This window comes from Aythya ferina (genome assembly GCF_964211825.1).
Source record: "Aythya ferina genome assembly, chromosome: 1".
Classification (NCBI taxonomy): domain Eukaryota; kingdom Metazoa; phylum Chordata; class Aves; order Anseriformes; family Anatidae; genus Aythya; species Aythya ferina.
The window spans coordinates 61,983,617-62,009,467 of NC_140296.1; the positions used below are offsets into that span (position 1 = coordinate 61,983,617).

The following is a 25,851-nucleotide window of genomic DNA, read 5'->3' on the forward strand; positions in this document are numbered from 1 at the left end:
TTCAGATACTCAGGAATGGAGCAAAAAAAATTAGATGACTGATAAAAGTTAACTTGCTGGTTTCTAGCCTGACCATAAGGCCACAATGTCTGTTGCGTTTGCCTAGTTTGACCTATATCATAGTCTCATCCATACAATTTCTGTGAGCCATGCTGTATCTTTCACAGCTGAGCTGGTAAGCAAAAGCAGTTTCTACATGAAAATATATCTACAGTTTCTCAAATTGTGGGTCATCATAAACCATTAGAAAATGACCAAGCACAGCTATAGGCATTGAATTGTATTGCAGTCTGAAAGAGATCTTCCTCCTTATTTCCTACTATACTTCAAGGCTGAGTGTTCTGTCAACCCATCAGTAAAGGTGCATGACGGAAGTATCCCTGCTATCAGATATATGTTTTTACTCCTACAGTAAATGAGGGTTTGAAAGCTGGAAGGATGGGTAAATGTTGGCCTGGAGCCGGCTGGGGAAGCATCTTTGCATTGTTCAAAAATAAATCTTTCGGGTTCTGCAGAGTTCTTTGAACAAAGCTTCAAAGATCTTTTAAATATAACTATTGCTCTTCAAGGAAATCACAGCTACTTCTGAAATTAAGAAAAGGCACAAAAGATTAGTCAATACTAAGATCTGATATCGTAGTTTTATGGAATTGTTTGACTACCATATGGCTAATTCCAATCAGAGAGAACATAAAAAGATTCTCCTGACCTCCTTGGTCTGGTGGATCTTTTTCATGTCCTTCTTGTGCTGGGGGTCCCAGTGCTGAATGCAGAAATCTAGGTGGGATAGGATATAATTTATAGTATGTTGAGTAGTATAAGCACCAGGCAGTCACAGTTTGCTTGTTTTTTACCCTCTACACCGTCAGCTGTTTTGGCACTCTTAATGAATGCATTACAGTAGTGATTATTTTGTTCTAGTAGTTCACCCATCATATTTAGAAATTGTGTACCAGTGACCATCTGCTTAAGCAGAGTGGAACTTGCTGTTTTACAGGGAAAGCCTGGAAAAGATGGCGAGCCAGGACCAAAAGGACAACCTGTATGTATTTCACTGAATTATACTATTTCTTACATTCAAAACCAAAGAGTTGTCTGTGTATTATAAGTGGTTGACATTTTCTAGCCTTCCAAATTATTTATTTAAAATTATTGTGCTTGTTGAGTTTAATTTAAAACTTGGATGCTGTCAGAGCTAATGTGCAACTATGTTTGTCTTTTTTGGTGTCACTGTCTTCTACGTTCAGGGTTTGCCTGGAGGGTTTGGGATTCCGGGACGGCCTGGGGAACCTGGTGCTAAGGTGAGTCAGAGCCTGTGCTTGTCACTACAGAGTGAGGAGCTATGAGCTCGTATGGCCAGTTCATATGTGTGTATTGAAACATCACATGTATGTAAAGCAGTGTTAAATGAAAATTGCTATGTTGCTACATTGTAAAGTCATCACTCAGAGACTACAAAAAGTCAAAGTCAACATGCTTAGGTACCCCTGATTTAGTTCTCCTATATGAATTGTTTAACACAGCCTTTATTTTCACAATCTCTTTGCTCAGCCAAGAAATGTACTTTTCTAAAAATCCCTGTTTGTCTTTATGCAGTGGAAAGCAGTACAGCTCCACCTGCTAACAAATTATTGTTTAGTATGATATTCCAGGTGCTTAGCATTTGGATTTCGTGTGAATCTGTGTCAAAGAGTTCATTTGCTAAAGAAACTATTATTGTTATTATTATTATTATTATTATTTTGTGAAGAACATCTGATCTGGATTTAAAGCATAACTTGTATTTTCCTTTAGGGTGAAAAAGGTGATCAAGGTCCTCAAGGTCCTCCAGGAAGAGTAAGTAAAACAAATTCTTGTTTTATTTTAAATTTAAATGAAGATAAAAATTTTGAGAAAGTCAAAGCACTCAAACATAAAGAAAAAAAAAAAGAGAGAGAGAGATTATGCATATTCTGATCTTGTTCAAATCAGTTATGTCCTCAGTTTTTCTTAATGGAAACAAAAGCCTTATTTCTGAAGTATGTTAGAAATTTGGGAAAGGAGCTTTCAAAGAATATGAATTTTGAATGTTTTTGAGAATGGAACTATTAGGCATTGTTAATCAGTACACACTAAGAGAGAGTTCAAAAGAATACATCTGTCAGCATTGTAGTCTATAAATTTTTTAACACTTCAAATAAAAAATGGGACTAGTTAGCAGCAGACATATCTTTGATGGTGCTGCTTTCCCAGCAACTGAAAAAATTCCCAACATCTGCTCATTTGTTTTGAAAAAAGGTGTGTACTTCTTGAATATTGTATTGTAAATGTTAGTATCTTCTATGTCAAACTCAGATCAACAGTAGAAATCACTGGAGTGGAGTATTTTAAGATGAAAGGTAACACAAACCCAATGGATCAGTGCTTAGAACATACTGAGGTTTCTTTACATCATCTTCATTCAGAAAGGTGCTATCAAGTTTTCCACTTAAGCATATGACTGATATGAAGGAGTTTTGGTAGAATATGAAATCCTTATTTTCTCTGGTAATTCCTCAGCAGCTACAACACTCTCACAGCAATTGGTACCTGTCAATGAGATTGCCAGTATGACCAAAACTGCTCAAAGCTGTTAACACAAAACAAAGTGGCTTCTGTGCCATCAGGTTGGGATGGATGACATACAAACTACTAAAGCACAGTTGTGTGTTTCTAGTTTCCTCATCTTTGTCCTACGATTCAGGTTATAGATACTGGACCAATGGATGCTTTTGGTGAAAAGGGAGACCCTGGAGTTTCAGGTTTGCCTGGACAAAAAGGTCAAAAAGGTGAAAAAGGTATGTATTCTCTATTGTCTTTATGACTGAGTTGTGCTTTTCATTTTCTTGCTAAAGGAAATTAAAATCCCACTGTCTGTGGGCTCAGCAGCTCTATGTAACTGTGGAATGTTCCAGTTTTTCATGTAATTGCTTTCAAATTATTACATTTTTTCATAGTTTTAGTCAACACTTCTTCTCATCATTAATAAGACAGCATTTCATTAATAGTTTGGAAAATAATAAAATGGGGCCTGGGTTTATGGAGGTTGAAAAATACAATGAGATTTTTTAATAAAGAAGTGAATACAATTACAAAGTGGGTAATAGTGCAGAGAATCTTGAAGAGATGCCTCAAAAAAAGTCAATAGCTAAATTTTAATTCTTTAAATGGACTTGTGTTATTTGCAAAATTCCTCAGTAGACAGGAAATTCCTATAGAGAGCATTCTCAATTTCCCCATTACAGACATTTCCCTGTTGAAGAAAGTCCAATGGAGAAGATGGCACACCACAGGGACTTTTCACTAAGTGTATTGTTTGCAGATATCTATGAGTTATTTAACTTTTGATACAGAGAATACTTGCTTATAATGTGTACTTAATATGTGATAGAATTGCATTCATGATAATAGCATTGCTGACTTGATTGCCTAATTGAAAACCTCTCTTTTTAAAGGTTTTCCTGGATTACAAGGAATCCCAGGAACTCCAGGTATGATTTTGTTCACTTTTTTCCTTTGTTCTTCTTGGGTGGAGAATCCTGAGAGGTGGTCTCTGCTTTCAGCCTGACTTACAGGGTGCCCAGGTAGTGGCCTCTCTGAGGATCTAATCTCCACCTCAGACCATTCCTGTTGATTGCTTTTCTGGAATCTCTGCTGTGATCTAGCTTTGCTCTTTGTGTAGAGCTCTGATAATTCTTAAATCTTCTGTGATCACTGCTTAAATCGAGAAGTGTTAGTGTGCACACGTCATCTGAGAGAGTCCAGAGAGTATGTCTCCATTGGGCATGAGGAGCTGTAGAATGTGAATATGCGTGTGTACCTATGTATGTATACTCTTGCACAGATAATCTGGTTTGCTTTCTCTTCAGCTTTATATGCATTTGCATAAATAACAATAAAACAAGATTTGCTGGAGGAAATACTATTTATTAGTCAATTGACAAAGTCATTCCTGAAGGCTTCCTGCTATTTTTTTTTTTGACTGTGTTATTTGATCTAATAAAAGTTATTTCTCTTGCCTGCAAATGTTGCCTTTTTCATAGTCTAACGTCTTTGCATACGTGCCCACAGTACTGTTATGCATATGTACATGTGTATGTGTTTGAACTAAACCACAATATTTGCTTTTTAAAAATGAACCAAATAATCTGTAGAAACGTGACTCCAGCACATCCAGTAGTGATACTACCATAATCTCCTTTGCTCATATTTTCCATCTTGACAGTTGCTATGTATGAAATTATTGTGAACCAAAGTCAGATAGTTGCCAGGAATTTTTTCACAGTTTAGGGAGGAGATACTATATACTGCAGGCAGTAGTAATCTCTAAAGAATTCCGTATGACATAGAAGAAGAATGGTGGCTCTTTGTCTGTTATTACCCTACAGAAATTGAGATATGTGTGACTTAAATATCTTCACTACAATGTTGCAGATGGCTCAAAATGGTTTAGCAGTCAAATCTCATGATTAATTGTTAATTAAAATAAGTCATTGAAGTAGGAAGACCTGTGTGACTGCAAATAGCTAAAAGGAGATCTTGAGTAATTTTTTTCCTAGTTGTTTAACTCTCTGCCTTTATTGGCTGCTGTTTACTTATTATTCCTACAAACAGTTTGGGGTTTAGCATTCCTGAAAATCTGCTAGCATCATTGAATACTAATTTACTGAAGTTCTTACAGATGCTGTTCATTTCCAGGTGTGTTTAAGATTTGGCTTATTATGAGAAGAGCATAATGGCTTCTAAGTGTAATAGCTACATGAACTCCTTTGTCACCATTTTTTCTTAGCCAGCAAAAATTGGTTCAAAAAATAACTCAGAAAGTTACTTTTCCCAGTGTTTGCTCGGGGACTGAATGGAAGTGAGTTATTCTGAGCTGTAGTGAAAATATGCCCTGAATTTTGTAAGTCACCAATAGTAAAAATACAGTTCCTCTTTATTTTGCACTAGCATTTTCCAATTTCTCTCCAAAACTTATTGTAAGCTAATGTGTTGATAATGTTACTATCATGTATGTTTTATTCTGTCCAAAGGTCGACCAATTCCAGACAGAGTAGGATCACCTGGTGTCCCTGGACAGAGAGGTGAAAAAGGTGAAAAGGGTTCTCCTGGATTCCCTTTACCTGGACCCCCTGGAAGAGACGGCTACCCAGGCCCTCCTGGGCTCCCTGGCCCTCCAGGTCCTCCAGGAGTAACAGGTAAGTAAAGCACTTGGCTGCTTTGCACAATGAAGTCTCAATAATGCACATTGCATGCACTTGAAAAAGAAAAAGGAGACAAGATTATAAAAGCTATAATTAGGATGCATTTACATCTTGGAAGAAATGTATCTTACCTGTTAATGAATAAAGTGAAAAAAAAAAAAAGATGCTAATACTATTCATACCATAAAAGATAGCTGTCCAATATCGCAATTTACAAGTCTTCAGCACCAATATATATAACACAAAAGATATACAGACTAGGGGATGAGAGCCCCATAGAAAGGGATCTGAGGGTTTTGGTTGATGGCAAGTTGAATATGAGTGAACAGCGTGCCCTGGCAGCCAAAAGGGTGAACTGTACCCTGGGGTGCATCAGGGACAGAATTGCTAGCTGGTTGAGAGAAGGGGTTGGCCCACTCTGCTCTGAATTGTGGGCTAACATTGAGTACTATGTACAGTTTTGACCGCCACTGTAGAAGAAAGACATGAAACTATTAGAGAGCCTCCAAAAGGAGGGTTAAAAAGATGGTGAAGGGTCTAGAGGGCAAGATGTAAGCAGAGTGGCTGAGGTCGTTTGGTTTGTTCAGCGCAGAGCAGGCTGAGGGGAGGCCACATGGTGGCCTGCAGCTCCCTCACGAGGGGAGCGGAGGGGCAGGCGCTGAGCTCTGCTCTCTGGGGACAGCGACAGAACCCGAGGGAACGGCATGGAGCTGGGACAGGGGAGGGTCAGGCTGGGGGTTAGGGAAAGGGTCTGCACCCAGAGGGTGGTCAGGCACTGGGACAGGCTGCCCAGGGCAGTGGTCGCAGCACCGAGCCTGATGGAGTCCAAGGAGTATTTGTTCAGTGCTCTCAGACATAGGATTTGATTTTTGGGTGGTCTTGTGTGGAGCCAGGAGTTGGATTCAGTGATCCCTGTGTGTCTCTTCCAACTCGGGATATTCTGTGATTCAACTAAACTAGACATTACACTAACACTCCATTTTGGACAGTACATATCAGACAGCATCAAATATGTAATATAAATAAAGAGGCATGTATTTTAGGGTTAGTTGTTACCCAGAGACATTAAGTAATTATTAGATAAAGATGTCTGCAGTTTATTCCTAATACTGTATTTTATGATTCTGTTACTGTATTTGTCATGCATACTTTTTGTGAACCCTAGGCCATCTATACCTTCAAGTAATAGTTGCAAACTAATTTGCTCAACATGAAACTTTAATATTTAATCATACTGCTTTTTTTTTGGTCCCTCACAGTGTTCATTTGAACTTTATATTGCATAACTGTAAATTGAGCTGGCTTGATGTTGTTTTTTAACTAAAGGACAATGATGTAAAAATAACAAGGGAAATACTAAAAGCATAAAAGAAAAATAAGAAATATAAAAAGCAGTGTTCTGCTTTTGCTCTACAGTTCTAGGTAAATGCTTAAAATTAACTTGCCTTACCCATTTTGTTGGGCTATAAACCTTAATATAAAAATGACTGGTTTGTTTTACGTACACAGTCAGTGAGAGGAAAAGTGCTGTTTTACTTACATTTCTTTAGCAGATTTCAAAATGTTTAGAGATGACTGGAGTAGAGTAAAACTTTAAATAGTATGTGCAGGTGTCATATATACCATATGCAGGCAATGTTTCCTTTCTGTTTTGTCCTATAGATTTTGCTGAAAATTTAAAAGCTCTAGTGTTTTTCCATAGCTGTGATTTTCTTAACCTTTTTAAAGATTAAATATGAAATAGATGATTCCTGTTAAAAGGAACATTATTCTCTATGGAATTCCTAAACCAAAATTGTTTGCTAATGAATCAGTATAAAATTCAACACTTAGAACAGGTAATTAAATAGTGAAATCTCACCCTGCCCCTTAAAGTAATAAGAGCAATAAGAGCAAATCCGTGGTTTTTAATAAATAAAAATGTTTCATGTTTCTTTCACTACGCCTTCCCCAGACCCTTCTTTAGCTTTCTTCAGATATAAAATCGGAGGAAAAAAGAATCCCTTCATGTTTAACTGTTGTTTGCCAAACTTCACATAAATATTTTGACTATTGACTTTGGCCAAAATGATTAGGTTGGAGCCATAATATCAAACAGAACAAGCACAATTTGTATTCCTACATTAAGTTTGCTGGGTATTCTTATTCGTTAGCTATTTCAGTTCCTACTACCTGTAGTTTCTTGTTTTCAGAAAGCTTTATTGGTGTGAAGAAGTTAAACATATTTTAACAAGCTGCTTTTGACCTAGGAAGTTTCCAAGAACTCCAGGCTAGGTACAAAAAACTCGACATAAAAATATCTACATACAATAATAATATGTTTTGTGTGAAAGCTGTTTGTAAACTCGTTATAGCAGAGTCATCTCTTTTTCTGTAATTCTGGGGGTTTCTTAAGCAACATATCTGGAATCAGAATGCAGAATCCCAGGTGTTTTTTTTTTTTTCAGATTAAAAAAAATAAATAGAAAAATGAAAGACTATCCTCATGTACCACTACTCTCAGATAAATTCAGCTAGGACATTCATAAATGCATCCCTGTGATAGAAACTTGCATTTGCCAGACAATAGCTCTCTTGCATTTCAATTGCAGATGGAATTGATCAATGCCAACAGGGGCAACCTGGTGCACCAGGTATACCTGGACCTCCAGGGCAACATGGATTTCCAGGAGAGATGGGAGAGAAAGGTAATAATATTTAAAATGAAAGTGTGGTTGCTTCCATTGCTTTGTACCCTGGGGCTTGGATATGTGGAGGTACTGAGCCAGTTAACTGGATCCAGAGAATTGGTACTTAATATTAGTTACGCTAACAGTTCATGGATGTGCAAGATGTTTCTTGAGTCTCTGGTGAATAAAAGAAGGATACTGTGTATTGAGTTGTGTGACACAGACTTTACTTACATTTCACTTCTCTTAGGCATTGCTGGTAAGTGATAAAAGATGGGTGATTTCAGGGCCAAAAAAGTATCTGAGAATTAAAAAAGACTTGAGTATAGACTAATTAAGTATAAATTGAACTGTTCATGGCAATTTAAGATAAGGATTCTGGGATGAAGAATTAAATGGGAAGATGATTTGGGAATAAAGATAGTTTATGAATCAGTACCTTGACTAATTGAAACTAAAATTGCCACACCTGCAAGTAGTACTGTCAACTGTGTGGTTTAGCAGTATCAGCTAAATGGACATATACAAAAAATGAACGGCACTAATTTACATATCATTTGATTCTTCCTAATCTCATTCTGCTCACTTCTTACTGCAAAATTGCAGTAGCTGTCGAGTTTCTTTTTTTCTACTTTAAACTTTTCATATCTTCTATACCCAGTGTATATTTCTCTTCTTTTTGATCCTCTTCAGCCTGGTTCCATCTAACCCTCCTATTAAATACTGTCTGTAGAATAATACATAAGTTGATTTTAATGCCATTCCTTTAAAAGTTTTAAAGACTTTTGAATATCAGTTTGCTGATAAATTCTCTTTGAAGCATATAGTTAGAAATAGCACATTTATTTTTATTCCTTCAACAAGAAGTGTATTAAATTGACATTTGCTACTGGATTCCGCCTGATTGCAGCTCTCTTAAATCTTGTCATTTTTATTCATTACTTTTTTTTTTTTTTTTTTTTTTTTCAGGTGAAAAAGGAGAAACCTGTACTTTATGTGATAAAGTAGGACCTCCTGGACTTCCAGGACCACAAGGACCACCAGGTCCAGCAGGTAAAAAAAAATTAACTACCTGAGAATTAACTGTTACGGCTAAAACCTAAAAATACAGTGTACATTATGTGATAAATTATTTTTTCTCCCACTAATAAAATTGCTTGTGAAACTAATGAAAAAAAGATAGAATATTCTTATTTTTGGCCTGATTCCTAATTCCCACTGAAATTGACAAGGAAGTAGAAATAGGCCACAGTGAAGTATCTTTGCAAACTGTAGACCAAATTGTGAAAGTGAAAAAAAGTGTGGGAAGCATTTTCCCTACATGCTCAGGCTTGGCAGTAGCTCATACATATGTTCCCAATCCTAGGATCAAATTGTGTGACCCAAAAGAAATGATTTGTCTGCTGCCATGTCAGAGAATTGCCACATGCAAACACGGATAATATTCTTAATGTTTTTTCCAGTAGTTGTGAAGAAAAATGAACATGTTTTAGGTAGTTTGAAGATTGCAAAGTTTGCACGATAGATATAAGTTTAATCAATTCCAAAGTCAAATGCCTCATCAACTTCTGAGCTTGGGAGTGCAGACACAGGGAGCACACGAGCACATGAATACAGACATCTTCACTGACTTTTTATTATATTTACTGGGGACAGAATTAAACACTTTGTGAAGAATCACAAAAGCTTCACATACAATGATCTATTTTTAAACCATGTAATGAATAGAATTCTATTTTTCTGTCTCTGAAAAGGTTTTCCAGGACAATCAGGTTTCAAGGGTGACAGAGGCTTACCTGGACTTGAAGGCCTTCCAGGGTTACCTGTAAGTAATGCCTTACCAAATATTGTGTGCTTATTTCATATTAGATGTTTGGTAAGACAACATTCAGTGTCATTGTGTAATAGTTCTGATTAAAAATAGACCAACATGGTGATATAACAAAATTAAAGAACTGGCTATACTTAGTAAAATAAACTAGGAAGCAGTATTGTCTAGCTATGAGATGAAAAAAGAGCTGTTGGAAATGGGTTATATTTCCATGCTTACCCATCAGATGAATTCAGCAGTGGAGCTGGGTAAAAAGTAGGATTTTGCATGAAATAGATGCAAGTCTGCCCTGACCTTGTGTAGCAAGGTATCTTTCCAATAACTCTTTGGTATGTGAACATAATATATTGTGAGAGAGATACAGTGCCATCTAGTGTGATGTAAGCAGTTAGTCAATATTAGCAATCAGTATACTTTAGCAGTTTGTCTGAATTTTGGGAAATGTGTGCAATGTATTCTATGAAATCTAATTTTCAGATATTTAGCAGGGAAGCCAAGTGGTTTTCAAGAAAGAAAGAAGGTCCGTGAAAGCATCCTTAATTATAATGGGATTACTTGAAAATTATGTTGATGCAGCATAACGCAGTTCTCACTAAGGCTGGATATTAGAAGCAGGAAAGCCTTAATTATAGCACATGCTTAAAATGGCAACACAAATCACTCCTTGATGAACACTGTACTAGCACAACTACATTTGATCTTGTCAGAGTTCACTTGAGTGTCCCCGCATACACTGTGGTAGGCTGTGAAGACCTACATTAGCACACATGTTCCTATAGCATAACATGGATTTTGACACCATAGACTCATGGAATCCTAGAATGGCTTGGGTTGGAAGGAACCTTAACGATCACCTTGTTCCAACTCCCCTCCTGTGGACAAGGATGTCACCCACTAGGTCAGGTTGCCCAGGATCCCATCCAACCTGGCTTTGAACACTTCCAGGGATAGGGCATCCACAACTTCTTTGGGCAAGCTGTGCCAGTGCCTCACCAGCCTTGGAGTAAAGAATTTCTTCCTAACATCTAACCTAAATCTCCCCCCTTTTAGTTTAAAACCGTTCCTCTTGCTTTATCACTATACCCATGTAAAAATTCACACTCCATCTATTTTATAAGCCTCTTTAAGTACTGGAAGGCCACAATGAGGTCTCCATGGAGCCTTCTCTTCTTCAGGCTAAATCCCCAACTCCCTCAACCTTTCTTCTCAGGAGAGGTGCTTGAGCCTTCTGATCATGGCCTTCCTCTGGACTCATTCCAACAAGTTTATGTCCTTGTTTTGCGAGTCCCAGAGCTGGATGCAGCACTCCAAGTGGCCTCATGAGGGCAAAGTAGAGGGAGACAATCACCTCCCTCTGCCTACAGCCCTGGTTGCAGTTGGCCTTCTGGGTTGCAAGCACACACTGCTGTCTCATGTAGAGCTTTTTGTCCACCCAAGAACCCCCAAGTCCTTTTCCACAGGGCTGCTCTCAATGAGTTCTCCCAGTCTGTACCCAGATCTTGCATTGCCCACTCCTCAAGCTTGTCCAGGTCTCTTTGGATGGCATCCCATCCTTCTTTTGTATCAACTGCACCACTCAGCTTGGTGTCATCTGCAAACTTGCTGAGGGTGCACTCTATCCCACTGTCTATGTCACTGATAAAGATCTTAAACAGCCCTGGGCGCAAAACAGACCCCTGAGGGACACCACTTGTCACTGACCTCCACCTGGATATTGACTGCAACTCTTTGGGCATGGCCATCCAGACAATTCCTTATCCATCGAATGGTCCACCCTTCAAATCTTTTTCCAATTTGGAGATAAGGGTGTCATGGGGAACCATGCCAAAGGCCTTACAGAAGTCCAGGTAGATGACATCTCTCAATCTTCCTTTGCGGACTGATGCACTGCGCACTGAATCATAGAAGGCCACTAGATTCGTCAGGCACAATTTGCCCTTGGTGAAGTCAGTCTGGCTGTCTTGGATCACCTCCTTGTCCTGCATGTGCCTTGCTTGCAGGAGGATCTTTTCCATGATCTTTCTAGGCACAGAGGTGAGGCTCACCAGTCTGTAGTTCCCCAGATCCTCCTGTCTACCCTTTTTAAAAATGGGAGTGATGTTTCTTTCCCTTTTTCCAGTCACCAGGAACTTCACCTGACTGCCAGGACTATTCAAATATGTTGAAGAGAGGCTTGGTAACCCCATCAGCTGTTTCCCTCAGGATCCTGGGATGCATGTCATCAGGCCCCATAAACTTGTACCTGTTCAGTTTCATCAGTTGGTCTCTAACCTGCTCTTCACTTACAGTGGGAGGGACTTTGCACCCCCAGCCCTCATCTACACATTCAGTGAAACAAAAGATGTGGGAAGCCTGACTGGCTGTGATGTCTGAGGCTACGAGTACTCTCTCTGTTGAGTACCTCAGCCTTTTCCATGTCAGTTGTTACCAGTTCTCCCTTCTCATGTATCAGAGGAGGTACACTCTCCTTTGCCTTTCTTTTCTGACCAACGTACCTATGGAATCCCTACTTGTTATTATTTGCCTCTCTTGCCAAGTTCAGTTCCATTTGTGCCTCAGCTTTCCTCATCCCATCCCTACACATCTGAATGGGATCTGGACACAATTCCTAATGTAAGTAGAGTGACTGTCAGAGTCTTCCCAGACTTTTTTTTTTTTCCTAAAGCTGTTTTCTCCTTCCAGCTGAGCATTTTTGGCAACATAGCTTCTCAGTGGTGTTCATGTGTGCTGACTGTAACACACACTGGAATTATCCAAGCACCCTCTACCACCAATGGTGAGAGATAGGCACCTTCAGAAGTTAATCCAACCTACCTATATTAATTCCTTACTCAAGGAATCTATTTCTTGCCCTTGAGTATGAATAAAGCCTAGATACCCTAATTTAGGCAACAAAAGTTAGCTGGGATGGGAAAAACATTCTCTGTGTTTCCACATTGATAAACAGGATGGTATTACTCAGTGACTGAACTTACTACAATACAAATGGGTCCCTGAAAGAAGGAATGGAGAAAAAAAGGAGAGATAAAATATGAAAGAGACAAAAAATAAAGACATCCTAACATATTTAAGCTTTTGTCATGTTTGGCATTTGTTCTCAGCACATTTTTGCCACATCTTTACATTTTCCTTTAATTGCCACTCAAGTTCTGTTCATGTCTTTCATCAGACGAGGACTGGTTGTTCTTCTGAATATTTTTAAGCTTATCTTTGTCTTCAAAATTCAGACAGATGGTGATCCAGCCTATAGTTCAGTTTGGAAAAACTAGTACCTAGAGGCCATCTTTGCAAGCCTACATTGTTCCAATCCATTCCACAGCATCAAAGTCTGATTCAAGATCCACCAAAGCTAAAGGAACTATGTTCTAGTTCAAGTTTAAATGAAAGGTACACTTAAACCATAAGACATTGGCTGTGAAGTTTGTGCTTTACTATCCTAGTCCTGATCCAGCTGAAAATAGAATAAAAATTCCAATGCAAAAAGTCCATACTAGTCCATATGTAGGGAAAAACTGGAATTCTGGACATCCTGTAGGTGTATTGTTATTGTACATATACATGTACATATATGTATATATATATGTACATTATTATACATATACATATATATATATATTATTGTTATTATAAAGGACTTCTTCCCTGGAAAGCTTACAAACTTCTTCTGATCATGTGTATAGTATTCTATGCAGCAAGAGATTGTGAATGTTAATTGCACAAAATCAATGAATGTTGGTAATGATGTGAAATGTATATTTTAATCAGCCAAATGTCATAAATAAACTCGTTCTTGTGCAAATAATACTTGAATTTTATATAAGACAATGAATTGAATTTAGTAGGCAATCTATGTATTTAATGAATATTTCAGTTGATTTTAAAGTTTCTGAAAGAAGCAAACTCAAGAGTTTTGGGCTTGTATAGGCAGTTTAAACCTGTACGTTTGGCTATGCTTTTCTTTGCATAATTGAAGCGTGCTCTTCTCATGTATTAGTACTATTTCTGGTATTGTAAATTATCCTGGAAATGTAGGATGCAACCTTAGTTGCATTTGTATCATAGAAATAGGGTCTGCAATGTTACAGAGTACGACTTTGGGGGCAGATGTTAGCTCTGACAAGGCCTTTTCAAAAAGCCTAGATTACTTTGATATAATATAAATATATGTAACTAAAATTAAGTATGTAGTATATTGAAAATTCAGAGTAGATTTTTGGTGGCAAGACCTGCAGCTTTTGTGTAAATAGTGAAGTTTTATATTGATTGTCAAAAATGATGTACCTGTGGTATGATACAATGACAGTGTGGTCAAGACAGGGAAATTTGTACTAATTCCTTATTTACACTGCTATATCCTGGAAGATATTCTCATTTGATTTCCTTGGTTGAAAACTTAATGTTTTATTTGATTTGGGTCTACTTTTTGATTTCTGAAGATCTGTTTTCTTTATTTTATCAATTGAAAAGTTGATAGGGCAATTGATGACATTTGAATTTATAAAATTTCAGGGGCCCCCAGGTGCTCCAGGACTTATCGGCGCCCCTGGGGCAAAAGGAGAACCAGGAGATTTTTCTTTTGATTCTATCCTGAAAGGTGAAAAGGGAGATCCTGGTTTCCCAGGACAACCAGGTATTCCTGGAAGAGAAGGAACACCAGGAAAAGATGGATTGCCAGGTCCACAGGGTCCAAAAGGAGCATCGGTATGTGTTATTTCTTTATGTTTGCACTGTCCTGCTGAATGTTTCTGTATTTTTACATATTGTCCTACACATGCTTTATGTTTATTGTCCTCATCCATTGTTCCATATGTGATCCAGCTCAGACATATTCAGATTACAAGGCTTGCTGCTTTCAGGACTACAGCAAGGTTACTTCCCCCACATTGTGGGTGTGGGCAATATTTTTTTTCATTTCTCCCTTTCTCAAAGTTTTATAATGAGAACTGGTGTGGATGATTTAACTCATATCTGGAGACGATTGAAGAAATGCAGTTGTCCAAGTACAGATAATTAGGATGAGGTTCAACTCTGTTCTAGCAGACTTATCTTCTTGTGGAAACTAATGTTTCAAAGTCTTGCCCAGTTAGAGGGTTCAGCTGATGTGGATGTGGAGCTGGATCTGGAGCTCAGATTTGCTCCCAGATCCACGACTGGGAAAATAGTCAAAATGATCCAGTTACCTGCATTGCACACTAGGTATGATTTCCATGTACTTTTCTACATGGAACACAATTCTACTTCCATTGAATTCAGTGATAAAGGAGTTACAGGTAGGTATCCTGTGCTAAATCCAGGTTACAGTATATTCACACAGATGGAAGGATGTAAGGATGTGTTCTGTCTTGCCAATCACACAAGGAGTACATTTATACTGTCTACAAATTAGGGTACAGCTGGCTTGAAAGGAGAACGTGGTCCCCCTGGCCAACCTGGATTCCCTGGAGTACGTGGTGAAAGAGGTTTTCCTGGCCCTCCTGGGATAGGCACTGCAGGGCTACCTGGTGACAAAGGAGACAGAGGCTTTGCTGGAACCCCAGGTTTACCAGGCCTTCCAGGTAATGCTATAGTATTTATTTTTTTTTTTTTCTATCAGGCCAAACAGGATGGTTTAAAGTTATCCTAAACCTAGTTCATTGTAGTTTTCTATGGATATTCTATAAAAAAATTCATAAAAAGTCAGTTTTAATGGTGTGGAGGGTCTAACACTGCTGGCAAGGTGAATGAAACTTCTCTGTTTAATTTCATCGGTTTGGACTTAATACATCTTTATGTTCACAGGGGCAAAGGGTGAAGCAGGACGAACTATACCGCTCCCTGGACCTCCTGGGGCAGATGGCCTTCCTGGGCCACCTGGTTTCCCTGGACCCCAAGGTACAGTGTTCTGTTAATCTTTCTCTGATCTAATGTTTCTGTTTCCAATAAGTTAACATTGGTATCAACGTTTGTCTTGTTTTCACTTGCAAAGGTGACAAAGGGAATCCTGGGCTTCCAGGGATACCTGGCCTGCCAGGAGAAAAAGGTGCTGTTGGACAGCCGGGTATAGGGTTCCCTGGGCCTCCGGGACCCAAAGGTAAGATAAAGTTATCCATCTGACAGGGCTGGTGTATCTTAAGTGTGGATGGAGGACTGCACTGTTATCCAGTCATGGCTGCACAAGGAGATCTGCAAGGTGTAGCAGAAGAACTTCCCTTGTGAAAGTCCACAGACACTTATCAGGATACTTTCAAGGCACACCTGCTTTGTGCAGTCATGTGGTGCAGATACAGGCAACGCTACTGCCAGAACAGAAAGTGATATAGTGCATCCTGTGTTGCAGCAACTGAGGTTGCTGATAGATGAGATGGCCTTGCTGAAAGATGATTTAGGTTGCTGAAAGATGACTTAGGTTGGTCAAAAAAACATGCTAACATAAGTATGACTTTTTTTTTTTTTTTTTTTTTTTTACCAGAGCTCACAGGTCTGTGGTGTCCCAGGTGAATGGGAGTGTTTGGTCAAATACCAGCAGATTCAGTAAAAGTTTAGGCTTCCCCACATGGCCATTGTCAGGGTGTACACATAGTTTAGAGTCTATAAGATCATACCCTCATTTTGGATTTTTGGGAGACGTATTTTGTAATGCTAATGCTACTCATTCTGGACTAGATGACTGAGCTTTCAGCAGCCACTTGAACCGCCATTCTCTCTATCTCACACACCATGAACTGGGAGGGTCAGATAAATTTTTAAATAAGAAAAGGGAAATCTTTACCTCTAGTTCTTACAAATCTGACATGACACAAGCCTGAACAGAAAAGTTCCATAGCATCTAGAAAAGGATTGCTATACGCTCTTAAATGCCAGCAATAAAGGAATGAATGATGTATCAAACCCTTTTATTTCCAAGACACTTTCTTGAATGCAGCTCTGCCCCGTGACTTTCCAGGGGCTTAGTCTAAAAGCTGGATTTCCCACTCTGTGAGACCTTTGTGAAAGAAGCTTCATCTCAGTTGAGTGAGCATTATCTTTAAGTGATCTTCAGAATGTTGGCTATCTTCCTTCCTGAATTCCTGAGGGATGTTCCTTGTGCCAGGTGTGGTATAGAAACATGTGACCCTCAGGAATATGTGTAGGACAAGTCACATTACATATATAGTACAGAAAGTGTTGATTCACCAAGATGGCTTTTGTTCTGCATCCCTGAGTCTTATGCCTCACACATTTAGTTACCCCTCTGAAAAAGACTCTGGAAAAACATCTTTGCAGGTAGAATATTTCTCAATGATGTGAACCCACAAGGCTATTAATTAAAGAACAGTCACTCCATATTTGTTCTTTTTGGGTTTGAAGCTCAATGTTTAAATATCTGTTGAGAACACTGACATTTGGGAGCTGCCATTTTTTTCTCTAGGAATTTGATGAAAGAGACTACACAGACCTTTTTGAACATATTCCTCCAAGGATGTGAACAGTTCAGTTAGAAGTTTGAAGAGACGATAAGGGACATTTAGAGGGACAGACAGCAATAATGTGAGTTTTATTTTTTTATTTTTTATTTTTTTGTAGGTTTTCAAGGTCAGCCTGGCTCACCTGGTCTACCGGGGACTCCAGGAACTCCTGGCCTGGATGGTTTGCCAGGTACACCAGGTTTACAAGGTCAAAAAGTAAGTGTCTGCTGCTGATACTGTTTCTGCCACTTCATGTTAACAGGAATCTGAGAATCTGGGAAAAGATTCTGCTTCTTTCAAAAACTGCCCGTCATCTTACGTTTCCCACTGTATATGCAAAGGAACAAAGTAGATGAATGTTTTATGTTAACTCTGAATGGTTCATGTATGTGCAGCATTCTTTCTGAATGATTTAAATACAGTCAGCGAATGAGTTAGTGGTTTTGATGTATTGATTCCCAATCTGTTGTGTTTCTGTGACTAGGGTGAACCTGGTGTAGGTCTCCCTGGCCCTAAAGGATTACCAGGCCCCCCAGGCCCAGCTGGCATCCCTGGAGAAAAGGGAAATCCAGGACTGCCTGGCTTACGTGGTGAGCAAGGATTCCCAGGCATACCTGGACAGCAAGGATTCAGAGGTAACATTGCTGAAAAAATAAAGATACATCTCTGTATTTATATATATATTTTTTTTATAGTTTCTCCCCTGTAGAGGGAACAAAAAGTCTATTCACCACTTAAGTCCTACTGATAACTAAGGGCATTCTCTTTTTTCCTTTCCTTCTCCTCCCTTTTGCCTACCACAACTGCTAATAAATGGCAAGCAACGAAAAGCAACGATTCCCCCAAGCCCAGGCAGGAGGTATTAGAGGCTGAAATGAGGCTTTTGTTGGCCACATATTTCCTAAGCATCTGTCTAGCACCTTCTGGAAACAAGATCTCAAAGACTCTCATCTCTGTCTCCCCACAGGTGACCCTGGCCTCCCAGGACTGCAAGGCTTGCCAGGCGCCCCAGGTGCACCAGGGGTGGGCCCACAGGGATTGCCAGGGCCTGCTGGACAGCCAGGACCCCAGGGACCACCAGGTGAGAGAAAAATGCTCCTATGCTGATGCTTGGAAGTGGATTTTTTGGCATAAACATATGTTGGTGTTCATAAATTGCTTGTGCTTTGTGGGTGAGGTGCAGGAAGCATGGCAGCAGACCTCATCCATCTGGTCCAAAACACAAGGCAAGGGCTGAGAAAATATCTGCCATTTTGTTCAGTTTCCTTGGGTTATTGTGGGTAATATGTACAGGATCGAGGCTGCGCACAGGAAATGAGGAATATTTCTGCTCTCTTGACGTTACAAGACAAACTGTCTTTGGGTCTTCATGCCACATAATTTCTAAACCATGGGAGGACATTTTGGGGTATGCTTGTTAACTGTGTTTCCTGTGTTCTGCTAGGGACTAATTCTATATCTTCTCTTTTTCCTAGGATTTCCTGGAATAAAAGGAGAAAGGGGTTTCCCTGGTATCCCGGGTCTAGATATGCCAGGACCAAAAGGCGATAAAGGTAGCCAGGGCCAGCCTGGAGTACCAGGGTCTGTGGGGTTACCTGGCCTGCCGGGTCCACAAGGGTCTGTTGGACTGAAAGGATCAGAAGGTAAACATGCTTACTGCTGGGAAAGTAATCTCCCTCCTTGGAAATTGGCATCTTTGGCAACTGTTTTATTAAGTCCTGGTAGCATTCCCCTTCACTCAGTTAGGAATTGATCCTTCAAGGAACCTGAGCTTGAGGAAAACACGTGGGCTTCTATCAGCAAAGCCACTCTGTGCATGTGTAGCTTTAAACTCATACTGAAGTCTTTTGGTGGATCAAATCCAGCTATATGCAGGAACTAGGCGTTAACGTGTAGTAATGGAAGATGATTATTCTGCATAGTTTCAGTGATAGAATGCGGTTTTAATAATGCCTTTGTTAATAACAGCATTGTTTACTGTAGTTGCAAGTTTTAAGAATCTGTCAAAAACCTATTACAAACCATGTTTTATTCTGTATTTCCTAACACAATTTTAACTGCTGTTTTATCTGTCAGGCTATTTAGATTAGATCATCCTCTTTATCCCTTTTTTCCTTAAGTAGTGTAATTCCTGATATAATTGGGAGTAAAACATTCCACTTCTCATACTTCTTTACACTGCTTGCTTTATTTCTCTTATTCACTCTTCCACTTTGGTTTCAGGAGCCAAAGGAGAAATGGGAGTTATGGGAACTCCAGGACTGCCAGGGACTCCTGGACCAGTTGGAGATCGAGGGTTGCCTGGTGAAAAAGGTAAGACAGAGACTTTCTTAAATTCTTCTCGTACATTTTAAAATTGATGTTTTTCCCAACTGAAGTCTGGAAATAACCAAATATAGAGAGTATGCTTGGCCTAAAGGATGTTTTATGTCAAATAACTTCCTTCTAAGTTAGAAATAATGTAATCTAGAAAGCCATATCCTAGGAGCAGTTGTATTTGGGCACTGAGCCAGGAGTTTTGGTCTGTTCTTCAACAACATAAGGGTTGGCTGTTTGAGAGCATGCTATGGATATTACTCCAATAGAAACACTGTGTTTGAAGTTATAAATAGCCAGCAGGAAGGACTTAATTAAATCCTTCAAACAGTGCCCTATATTTAAACTCTTCAGCTCATATTCCTATTGTTTTGAGAGGGTCTCAAGCTAATGTCTGTGAAGCAGGTAAAAGATACCAACTTTTTCAATAGTTATTGTGAAGTCCTGGTATAGAAAAATCTGCATATGAGATAAAAGATGTGGGTGTTCAAGAGCATGTTAGCCCATGCTCAAAATTTAATAAATAGCTTATTTAATTTGTTCTTGTCTACTAAATATTTTTGCAAAGTTTTATATACCTCTATAACATTCTGTGCTATTACTTTATAGGTAGCCCAGGGTTCAAAGGGGTAGTTGGACCACAGGGTGATCCAGGTGTCAAAGGGGATAAAGGTGAAGCTGGTCTCCCAGGAGTACCTGGAAGCATGGATACCATGGACATGGTTAGTCTCAAAGGCCAAAAGGGAGATCCAGGAGAAAAAGGTAACTTTAATCTCTAACTAAAGTTAGAGTGGCAGTACTTGGAGTTCTGTTGTATCTTAGTTTAGACATCAAGTTTCAAAACAAGATTAAAGAACTTTACACAACAAAGCAGATATTTTTCTAGCATCCTCCAACTCCATAGAAACAAAGATCAATCAGACTTAAAGGGTTTTGGTTGGATGGAAAAGGCTCAATTTGCTATTATAAAATCAGTTTTTACCTCGTTTCTCAGAAGACTCTCTGAAAATAATAATAATAATAATAAAAAACTTAAAATTAGAAACTAAAGCTTGCTAGAACAGTAAAGCTTTCTTTCATGTAAAAAATATAGTTTTCACTGTTTTCACCACGAAGACCAACTGACTCTAAGAAAAAGTGGTCAGCCTTTTTTGGTGTACAATTGTTTCTTTGGGACCTGAAGAAATTTCAGGAAAGACACATGTGAATGCCACTGATACTGAAAGACTACCTTACATCAGACTGGAAACACCCGGAAATATACAGGAGAAAAGCAATCAGCTTTTTATTTAGAAATTAAAAAAAATATATTTTATATATTTAAAAAATATATTATATACATTTTATTATTTGTTCTTTTTATTATCATGTACCTTTTATTAAAAAATCCCAGTAAGAGTTTTTGATAAATAACTTTTTATTTTATTTTCATAAATAAATTGTAATTGTTTTTTTTGTTAAAACAGAAGTGTAGAGCTGGAAGGGAGCTACTGGGATCGTGTAGTCTGCCATTTCCATCAACCAAATGCTTCAGCCTTTCATTGTGTAGCATGTTTTCTGAAATAATTATCATTCTTATTACCCCTTCTGAATTCTCCCCAATTTGGCTGCATTCTTGTTACATTGCATTGTGCTGAAACAACTGAAGGACTCAGGCCCTGCTGGAATAAAACTTACCAGGGTTATGGACTGAGAGGAAGGGCAGGAGCAAGTGTGGAGTACATCTGCCTCTAAGCTGAGATTCAGCTTCTGACCACACTTGTGAATTTGTTGAAGCTCTCAGCCTGTAAGAATTTCATCTGGATTCCTTTCTTTCATTTGTGTCTGATCTTGATGTGGTGGTGTGAAAAGCCTTAAAACAAGGCTACATAGGTTGTTTTTCATTACCTCCTTTTCTGCAATTGATCTATAGGTTGACTGGTTGATAGTTTTATTACCTTTCCAGAAATCAAAATCAAGCACAGTGGTTACATGCGTATAAAGAAGCCTATGCTGAAAGGTTCAACTGGTTTATTTCTTTTGTTTCTAACTCCTTCACCCCTCCAGCACTAATAATGCGCACTTCCAAACTTGGATGTTCTACCTTTCCCTGATCCCACACAGTCTGCAGATTATCCTGGCTCATGCAGCATGGAAGGGTAGGCTCCAAACAGACCCCAGACTGCAACCTTCTGCTGTTGTTTGTCTGTCTCATCCTCTTTAACCCAGAGATAAATAGTACCAGTAGAGAAAAAATCTAGTTATATTCCATAACTTTCCTCATCTGTTTGCTGCCTTCACCTCTCTAGTCATGAATATCACAGTAATGTTTTAAAAAACTTGTAACATACAAGCAAAAATAGAGTATTTTAATGGAATGGTAATGTTTAATAAAAAGGTTGGGTTTGGACATCTTGGGATTTTTTTTTTTTAATAAATCCTCTTACTTAAAAGCATTCAGCTACCTATCTTCAGTAACGTATTGTCCAGCATTTAGATACAACACTAACAAAAAGGATTATAACCAGAAAGCTTGAACATTGCGGTTGGAGAAGAGGCATGCTGCAGAATAAGAGATAGAGCCTTCTGGAATGATGAAGTTGCTTTAACATTAAATAGAACTGAAGAAACGGAAAAATTCTGCCTGTGAACTGGTGGCTCGCGTTTACCTACATAAACAGCAGAACAGTCAAATCAATCATTTTTGTTAACACCTGATATTGTCTGGCACTTCAGAAATAACTCATTAATCTAACTCAAACATAAGTTTGCAAAACACTGAGTTTCTTTTAAAAATATAATATGTCTTGTAATCTGTGCAGACACCTGCAAAATTTATCAGTTTGTAGCCTTCCTTCAATGCTGGCTTGAGTGGAGAGTTGTTGCTCAAGTTTCACTCTGCCGTACAATGTATGAAGCTTGAATTCAGCCATTCCCTTGTTAAGCAGAGAAGCAACAGAGATTAAAAAAAAAAAAAAAAGTAATTAGAAGGATTGTTATATGACATTACAGTAAATTTTGATAAAACTGATCAGTGTTTGTTTTATTGTTGTCCAGGGGACCATGGACCAACAGGAGAAAAGGGGTTACGTGGGGAGTATGGAGAACCAGGAATTCCAGGAAAGGATGGTGAACCTGGTACTCCAGGACATCCAGGTATGTCGGAAGCTAGCAAAAGGAGATAGTGTTAACCAGGTATCTTAAATGACATTAACTATCTGGACTCTTAATTTCTCTGCTGTCTCTAGGACCAAAAGGTGATCAGGGCCCCCCAGGGTTCCCAGGAGAACCAGGAATTCCAGGACAAAAAGGATCAGTTGGTGAAATGGGTTTGCCAGGTACTGATTGCTGGGATTTTTTATTTTTATTTTTTTCTTCAAGTTAATCTGGAGCATTGTTACAGGCCTATCTAGAATATTAGGTGGTGTTGATCTACTAACTGATTGCAATATTTACAGTGCCTGAACTGTAGGCCTTGGGAACACTGCTTTTTTAATCTTATTATGATATACAAATAATTCACGTTAAATAGCTTCCTAACTTTCTACATGTGCGTCCTTTAGACAAATGTAAAATGATTATTTGTGCACCTCAGAGAAAGGACATATGTCAGATTTGTGTTTTTGTTGCAAGCAGGCAGTTTTTCAAGTGATCTCTGCCTGTCTGCCCGTCTCTGTCTCTGCCTCTGCTAAAGTGTGAAGTCCTTTAAGCTTCTTGTGTATTTTCCCCTTTTTAAAAAGCTCTGTGAGTTCCAGTGCATTGCACATTATTGATAAACTGTAATGCTCTGAGAGGAGTGTTGCTGGGGAGGGGAATGGAGAAGAACATATATCTCAATAAGAGAACTTTGTCTCCATTCAGATGGTCTTGTGCCTAATGTATTTAGGAAATCAAAGACAGAAGACTGAAGTGGGGGTGGGGAACAGAAAAAAACTGCTACGGCAGAGTTCCTTTGTCACTGCTTGTCTTGGTAGACATTTGTGAAATCAACATCAACTTTTAGACAAATAATATTTTTAGCAACAGTTCTGTTTACTATTAATCCAAGATTATAACCTTCTTTTATCAGGAGAGCTTATCTTCCCATAAAAAGACCCCTTTAGATGGTAAATCTCAAAAGTGAATTTATTAGCTATTGTAGGGAGTTGCTTTGTTTTTCTAGCTCTAAGTAGCTAAGGCAACCCTGAAAAAACATTGGCAACACTGCTAAGGTGCCACCAGCTCTGAAACACACATTTTTCCTTTTCTTTTACTAGGAACACCTGGAGAAAAGGGTCTGCCTGGAGTACCAGGTTCACCAGGCACACCAGGGTTCCCTGGGCAAAAAGGTGAAAAAGGAGACAAAGGAGCAGCAGGTTTTCCTGGAATTGGCTTTCCAGGGTCTCCTGGTGAGAAGGTATTTACACCCCTAGGGATTTAATTGTCTTGTCTCTGCTGAGTATCTTATCTGAAAAGATGCCTTTGGCCTTTAAGCTATGTAATCTCTATTTTCTATTATGCTCATTTAAATACTTGATGAGAAATTTGAATGGTGTGTATATGCACAGGTTTAGATGCATTCTGTTTGGTGGGACCATTGTGTTCAGCATTCGCATTTATTCTGTCTCTTTAGCTCATACTAAATTTACATTGCTAGAAATTTGGGGGAGGGGAAGAACTTTTAAAAACGTTAAGGAAATAAAATGAAATGGGCTTCATGCAAACAGAGTAAATAGGTGTACTGAAATACAGTAAATACATTTTTAAGATATCACTTTTTTCAGATTCACAATAAAATGCTCAAATATGAGTGGAAATACAACTGTATTAATACTGTCTGTAAAGTTAATTTCACTTCTAATACTATTCTAATAGGATTCTCATTTGTTTCACATTGCTTTTCCTAGTTATACCATGACACTAATCCTGAATTTATAAGTAAAAATAAAACTTAGTTACTTGGTAGCAAATTTACTGAAGATTTAGAAGAGATTTTTTGAAGATGATTAAGTGTAGTAAGTTATGAGGCTAATTTGGAAAAGCCTTTGTAAAATCTATTACAAAGATGCAGAGAAGACTTGTCATTTTCATATGTAGTTATTAAGCAATTTCTAAAGAGTCAGTACTTCTGATAGTGCTAAATTTAATCTTAAATTGTTTTGTTTCTAAATGGAAAAAAGAGTGAAATTCTTTCTAAGTCCAAAAGATAAGAGGGGGTTACATCTACCATTTTCAAATAGTAAAAGGTGTTTCACAATTAATGTGTGGATTTTATAATGTGTGCTGCTTCTTCTAGGGAGAACCTGGAAGAACAGGTAGTCCAGGTTTATCTGGAGACAAAGGTGAAAAGGGAAATATAGGAATTCCAGGAATACCAGGTGCCCCAGGTCCCAAAGGATCTCCTGGCATGGCAGGATTTCCAGGTAAGTGTTCTTGAGTTAATACAACAGAAAATGCAATGCAAAAGTTATTGTCAAACTTACAGGTTCATATGCTGGATATTTCTGATGTCTTCTTGTTTTTTTTTAGGGAGCCCTGGCCGCCATGGAGAAAAGGGTGAAAAAGGACTTCCTGGCTTAAGTGGCATCCCAGGTTTAAAAGGAGAACCAGGTAGAAAAGACATATAAAATACTAAATGCTACTTAAAGTATTGTTTATCTCCAAGCCGTATCTCAAAGAAATAACATGATCTACTACCTTCATTCTGGCTCAGATGTTTCCTCTTAGATTTGTTCATTTCATAAGTGAACAAAACACTATGCTGTTTCCCAAGTAAATCTGAGTCAGTGTAGTATAGGGCTAGTACTTCTTTTGTAGTGTTAGTGGAAGAGATACTACTACCTTCCTCAAGACTGGTTATTACTATAGCCACAGATGTTAAAGAGAGAGTAGAGTAATTCCATTGTTGTCAGGACTATAACAACAATTTTGAACATTGAACCTTGTATTCTTAGTTTACTGGCTGAAGGATACATCATCTCATTGGACATGGACCATGCTATTCACAAGTATTTGCAGGAGTTCCTATGCTCTAAACTCACTGAGATGTGTGATAATTAACTATATGAAAATCTGTAGTACTTGAGCCCTGTCTCACACTAATTTAATTCAGAAGTAAGCTCAGAGAAAAGTCACACTTCGGTCATTATGCAATAAATATTTGGTCTTTGTGGGAGCAGAAGAAAGAACAGGTTAAGTTTTTCATTAGAGAAAAAAAAAAAAAAAGTAAAAAAAAAAGAAGTGATGATTCATAGTTGCAATGAATATGGTGATGATTTTTCAGGTGAACCTGGTGTTCCGGGTCCTGCTGGTTCCATTGGTCAGAAAGGTGAACCAGGTTATGATGGGATTCCGGGTGCTGCTGGCGCAAAGGGTGAACAAGGTACTGTGACTGTCATGTTACGTTGATGTGGTACAAAAACACACAGACA

The 25,851-nt window shown here is 38.5% G+C and overlaps 1 protein-coding gene across 1 annotated transcript in view; it reads left to right on the forward strand.

The window, feature by feature from the left end:
- The window catches only part of COL4A1 (collagen type IV alpha 1 chain), a 127,984-nt gene that overhangs the window by 80,795 nt on the left and 21,338 nt on the right, over positions 1 to 25,851 (forward strand). The window contains exons 16-40 of the mRNA XM_084515177.1: positions 998 to 1,042; positions 1,248 to 1,301; positions 1,795 to 1,836; positions 2,723 to 2,816; positions 3,474 to 3,509; positions 5,052 to 5,216; positions 7,814 to 7,909; positions 8,861 to 8,944; positions 9,646 to 9,716; positions 14,232 to 14,423; positions 15,109 to 15,277; positions 15,501 to 15,593; positions 15,688 to 15,792; positions 17,265 to 17,362; positions 17,631 to 17,781; positions 18,114 to 18,227; positions 18,622 to 18,789; positions 19,370 to 19,459; positions 20,072 to 20,224; positions 22,499 to 22,597; positions 22,690 to 22,779; positions 23,698 to 23,837; positions 24,717 to 24,843; positions 24,950 to 25,030; positions 25,704 to 25,802. Of these exons, the coding sequence (XP_084371303.1) occupies positions 998 to 1,042; positions 1,248 to 1,301; positions 1,795 to 1,836; positions 2,723 to 2,816; positions 3,474 to 3,509; positions 5,052 to 5,216; positions 7,814 to 7,909; positions 8,861 to 8,944; positions 9,646 to 9,716; positions 14,232 to 14,423; positions 15,109 to 15,277; positions 15,501 to 15,593; positions 15,688 to 15,792; positions 17,265 to 17,362; positions 17,631 to 17,781; positions 18,114 to 18,227; positions 18,622 to 18,789; positions 19,370 to 19,459; positions 20,072 to 20,224; positions 22,499 to 22,597; positions 22,690 to 22,779; positions 23,698 to 23,837; positions 24,717 to 24,843; positions 24,950 to 25,030; positions 25,704 to 25,802 (2,656 nt within the window). The remainder of the gene's footprint in view (positions 1 to 997; positions 1,043 to 1,247; positions 1,302 to 1,794; positions 1,837 to 2,722; positions 2,817 to 3,473; positions 3,510 to 5,051; positions 5,217 to 7,813; positions 7,910 to 8,860; positions 8,945 to 9,645; positions 9,717 to 14,231; positions 14,424 to 15,108; positions 15,278 to 15,500; positions 15,594 to 15,687; positions 15,793 to 17,264; positions 17,363 to 17,630; positions 17,782 to 18,113; positions 18,228 to 18,621; positions 18,790 to 19,369; positions 19,460 to 20,071; positions 20,225 to 22,498; positions 22,598 to 22,689; positions 22,780 to 23,697; positions 23,838 to 24,716; positions 24,844 to 24,949; positions 25,031 to 25,703; positions 25,803 to 25,851) is intronic.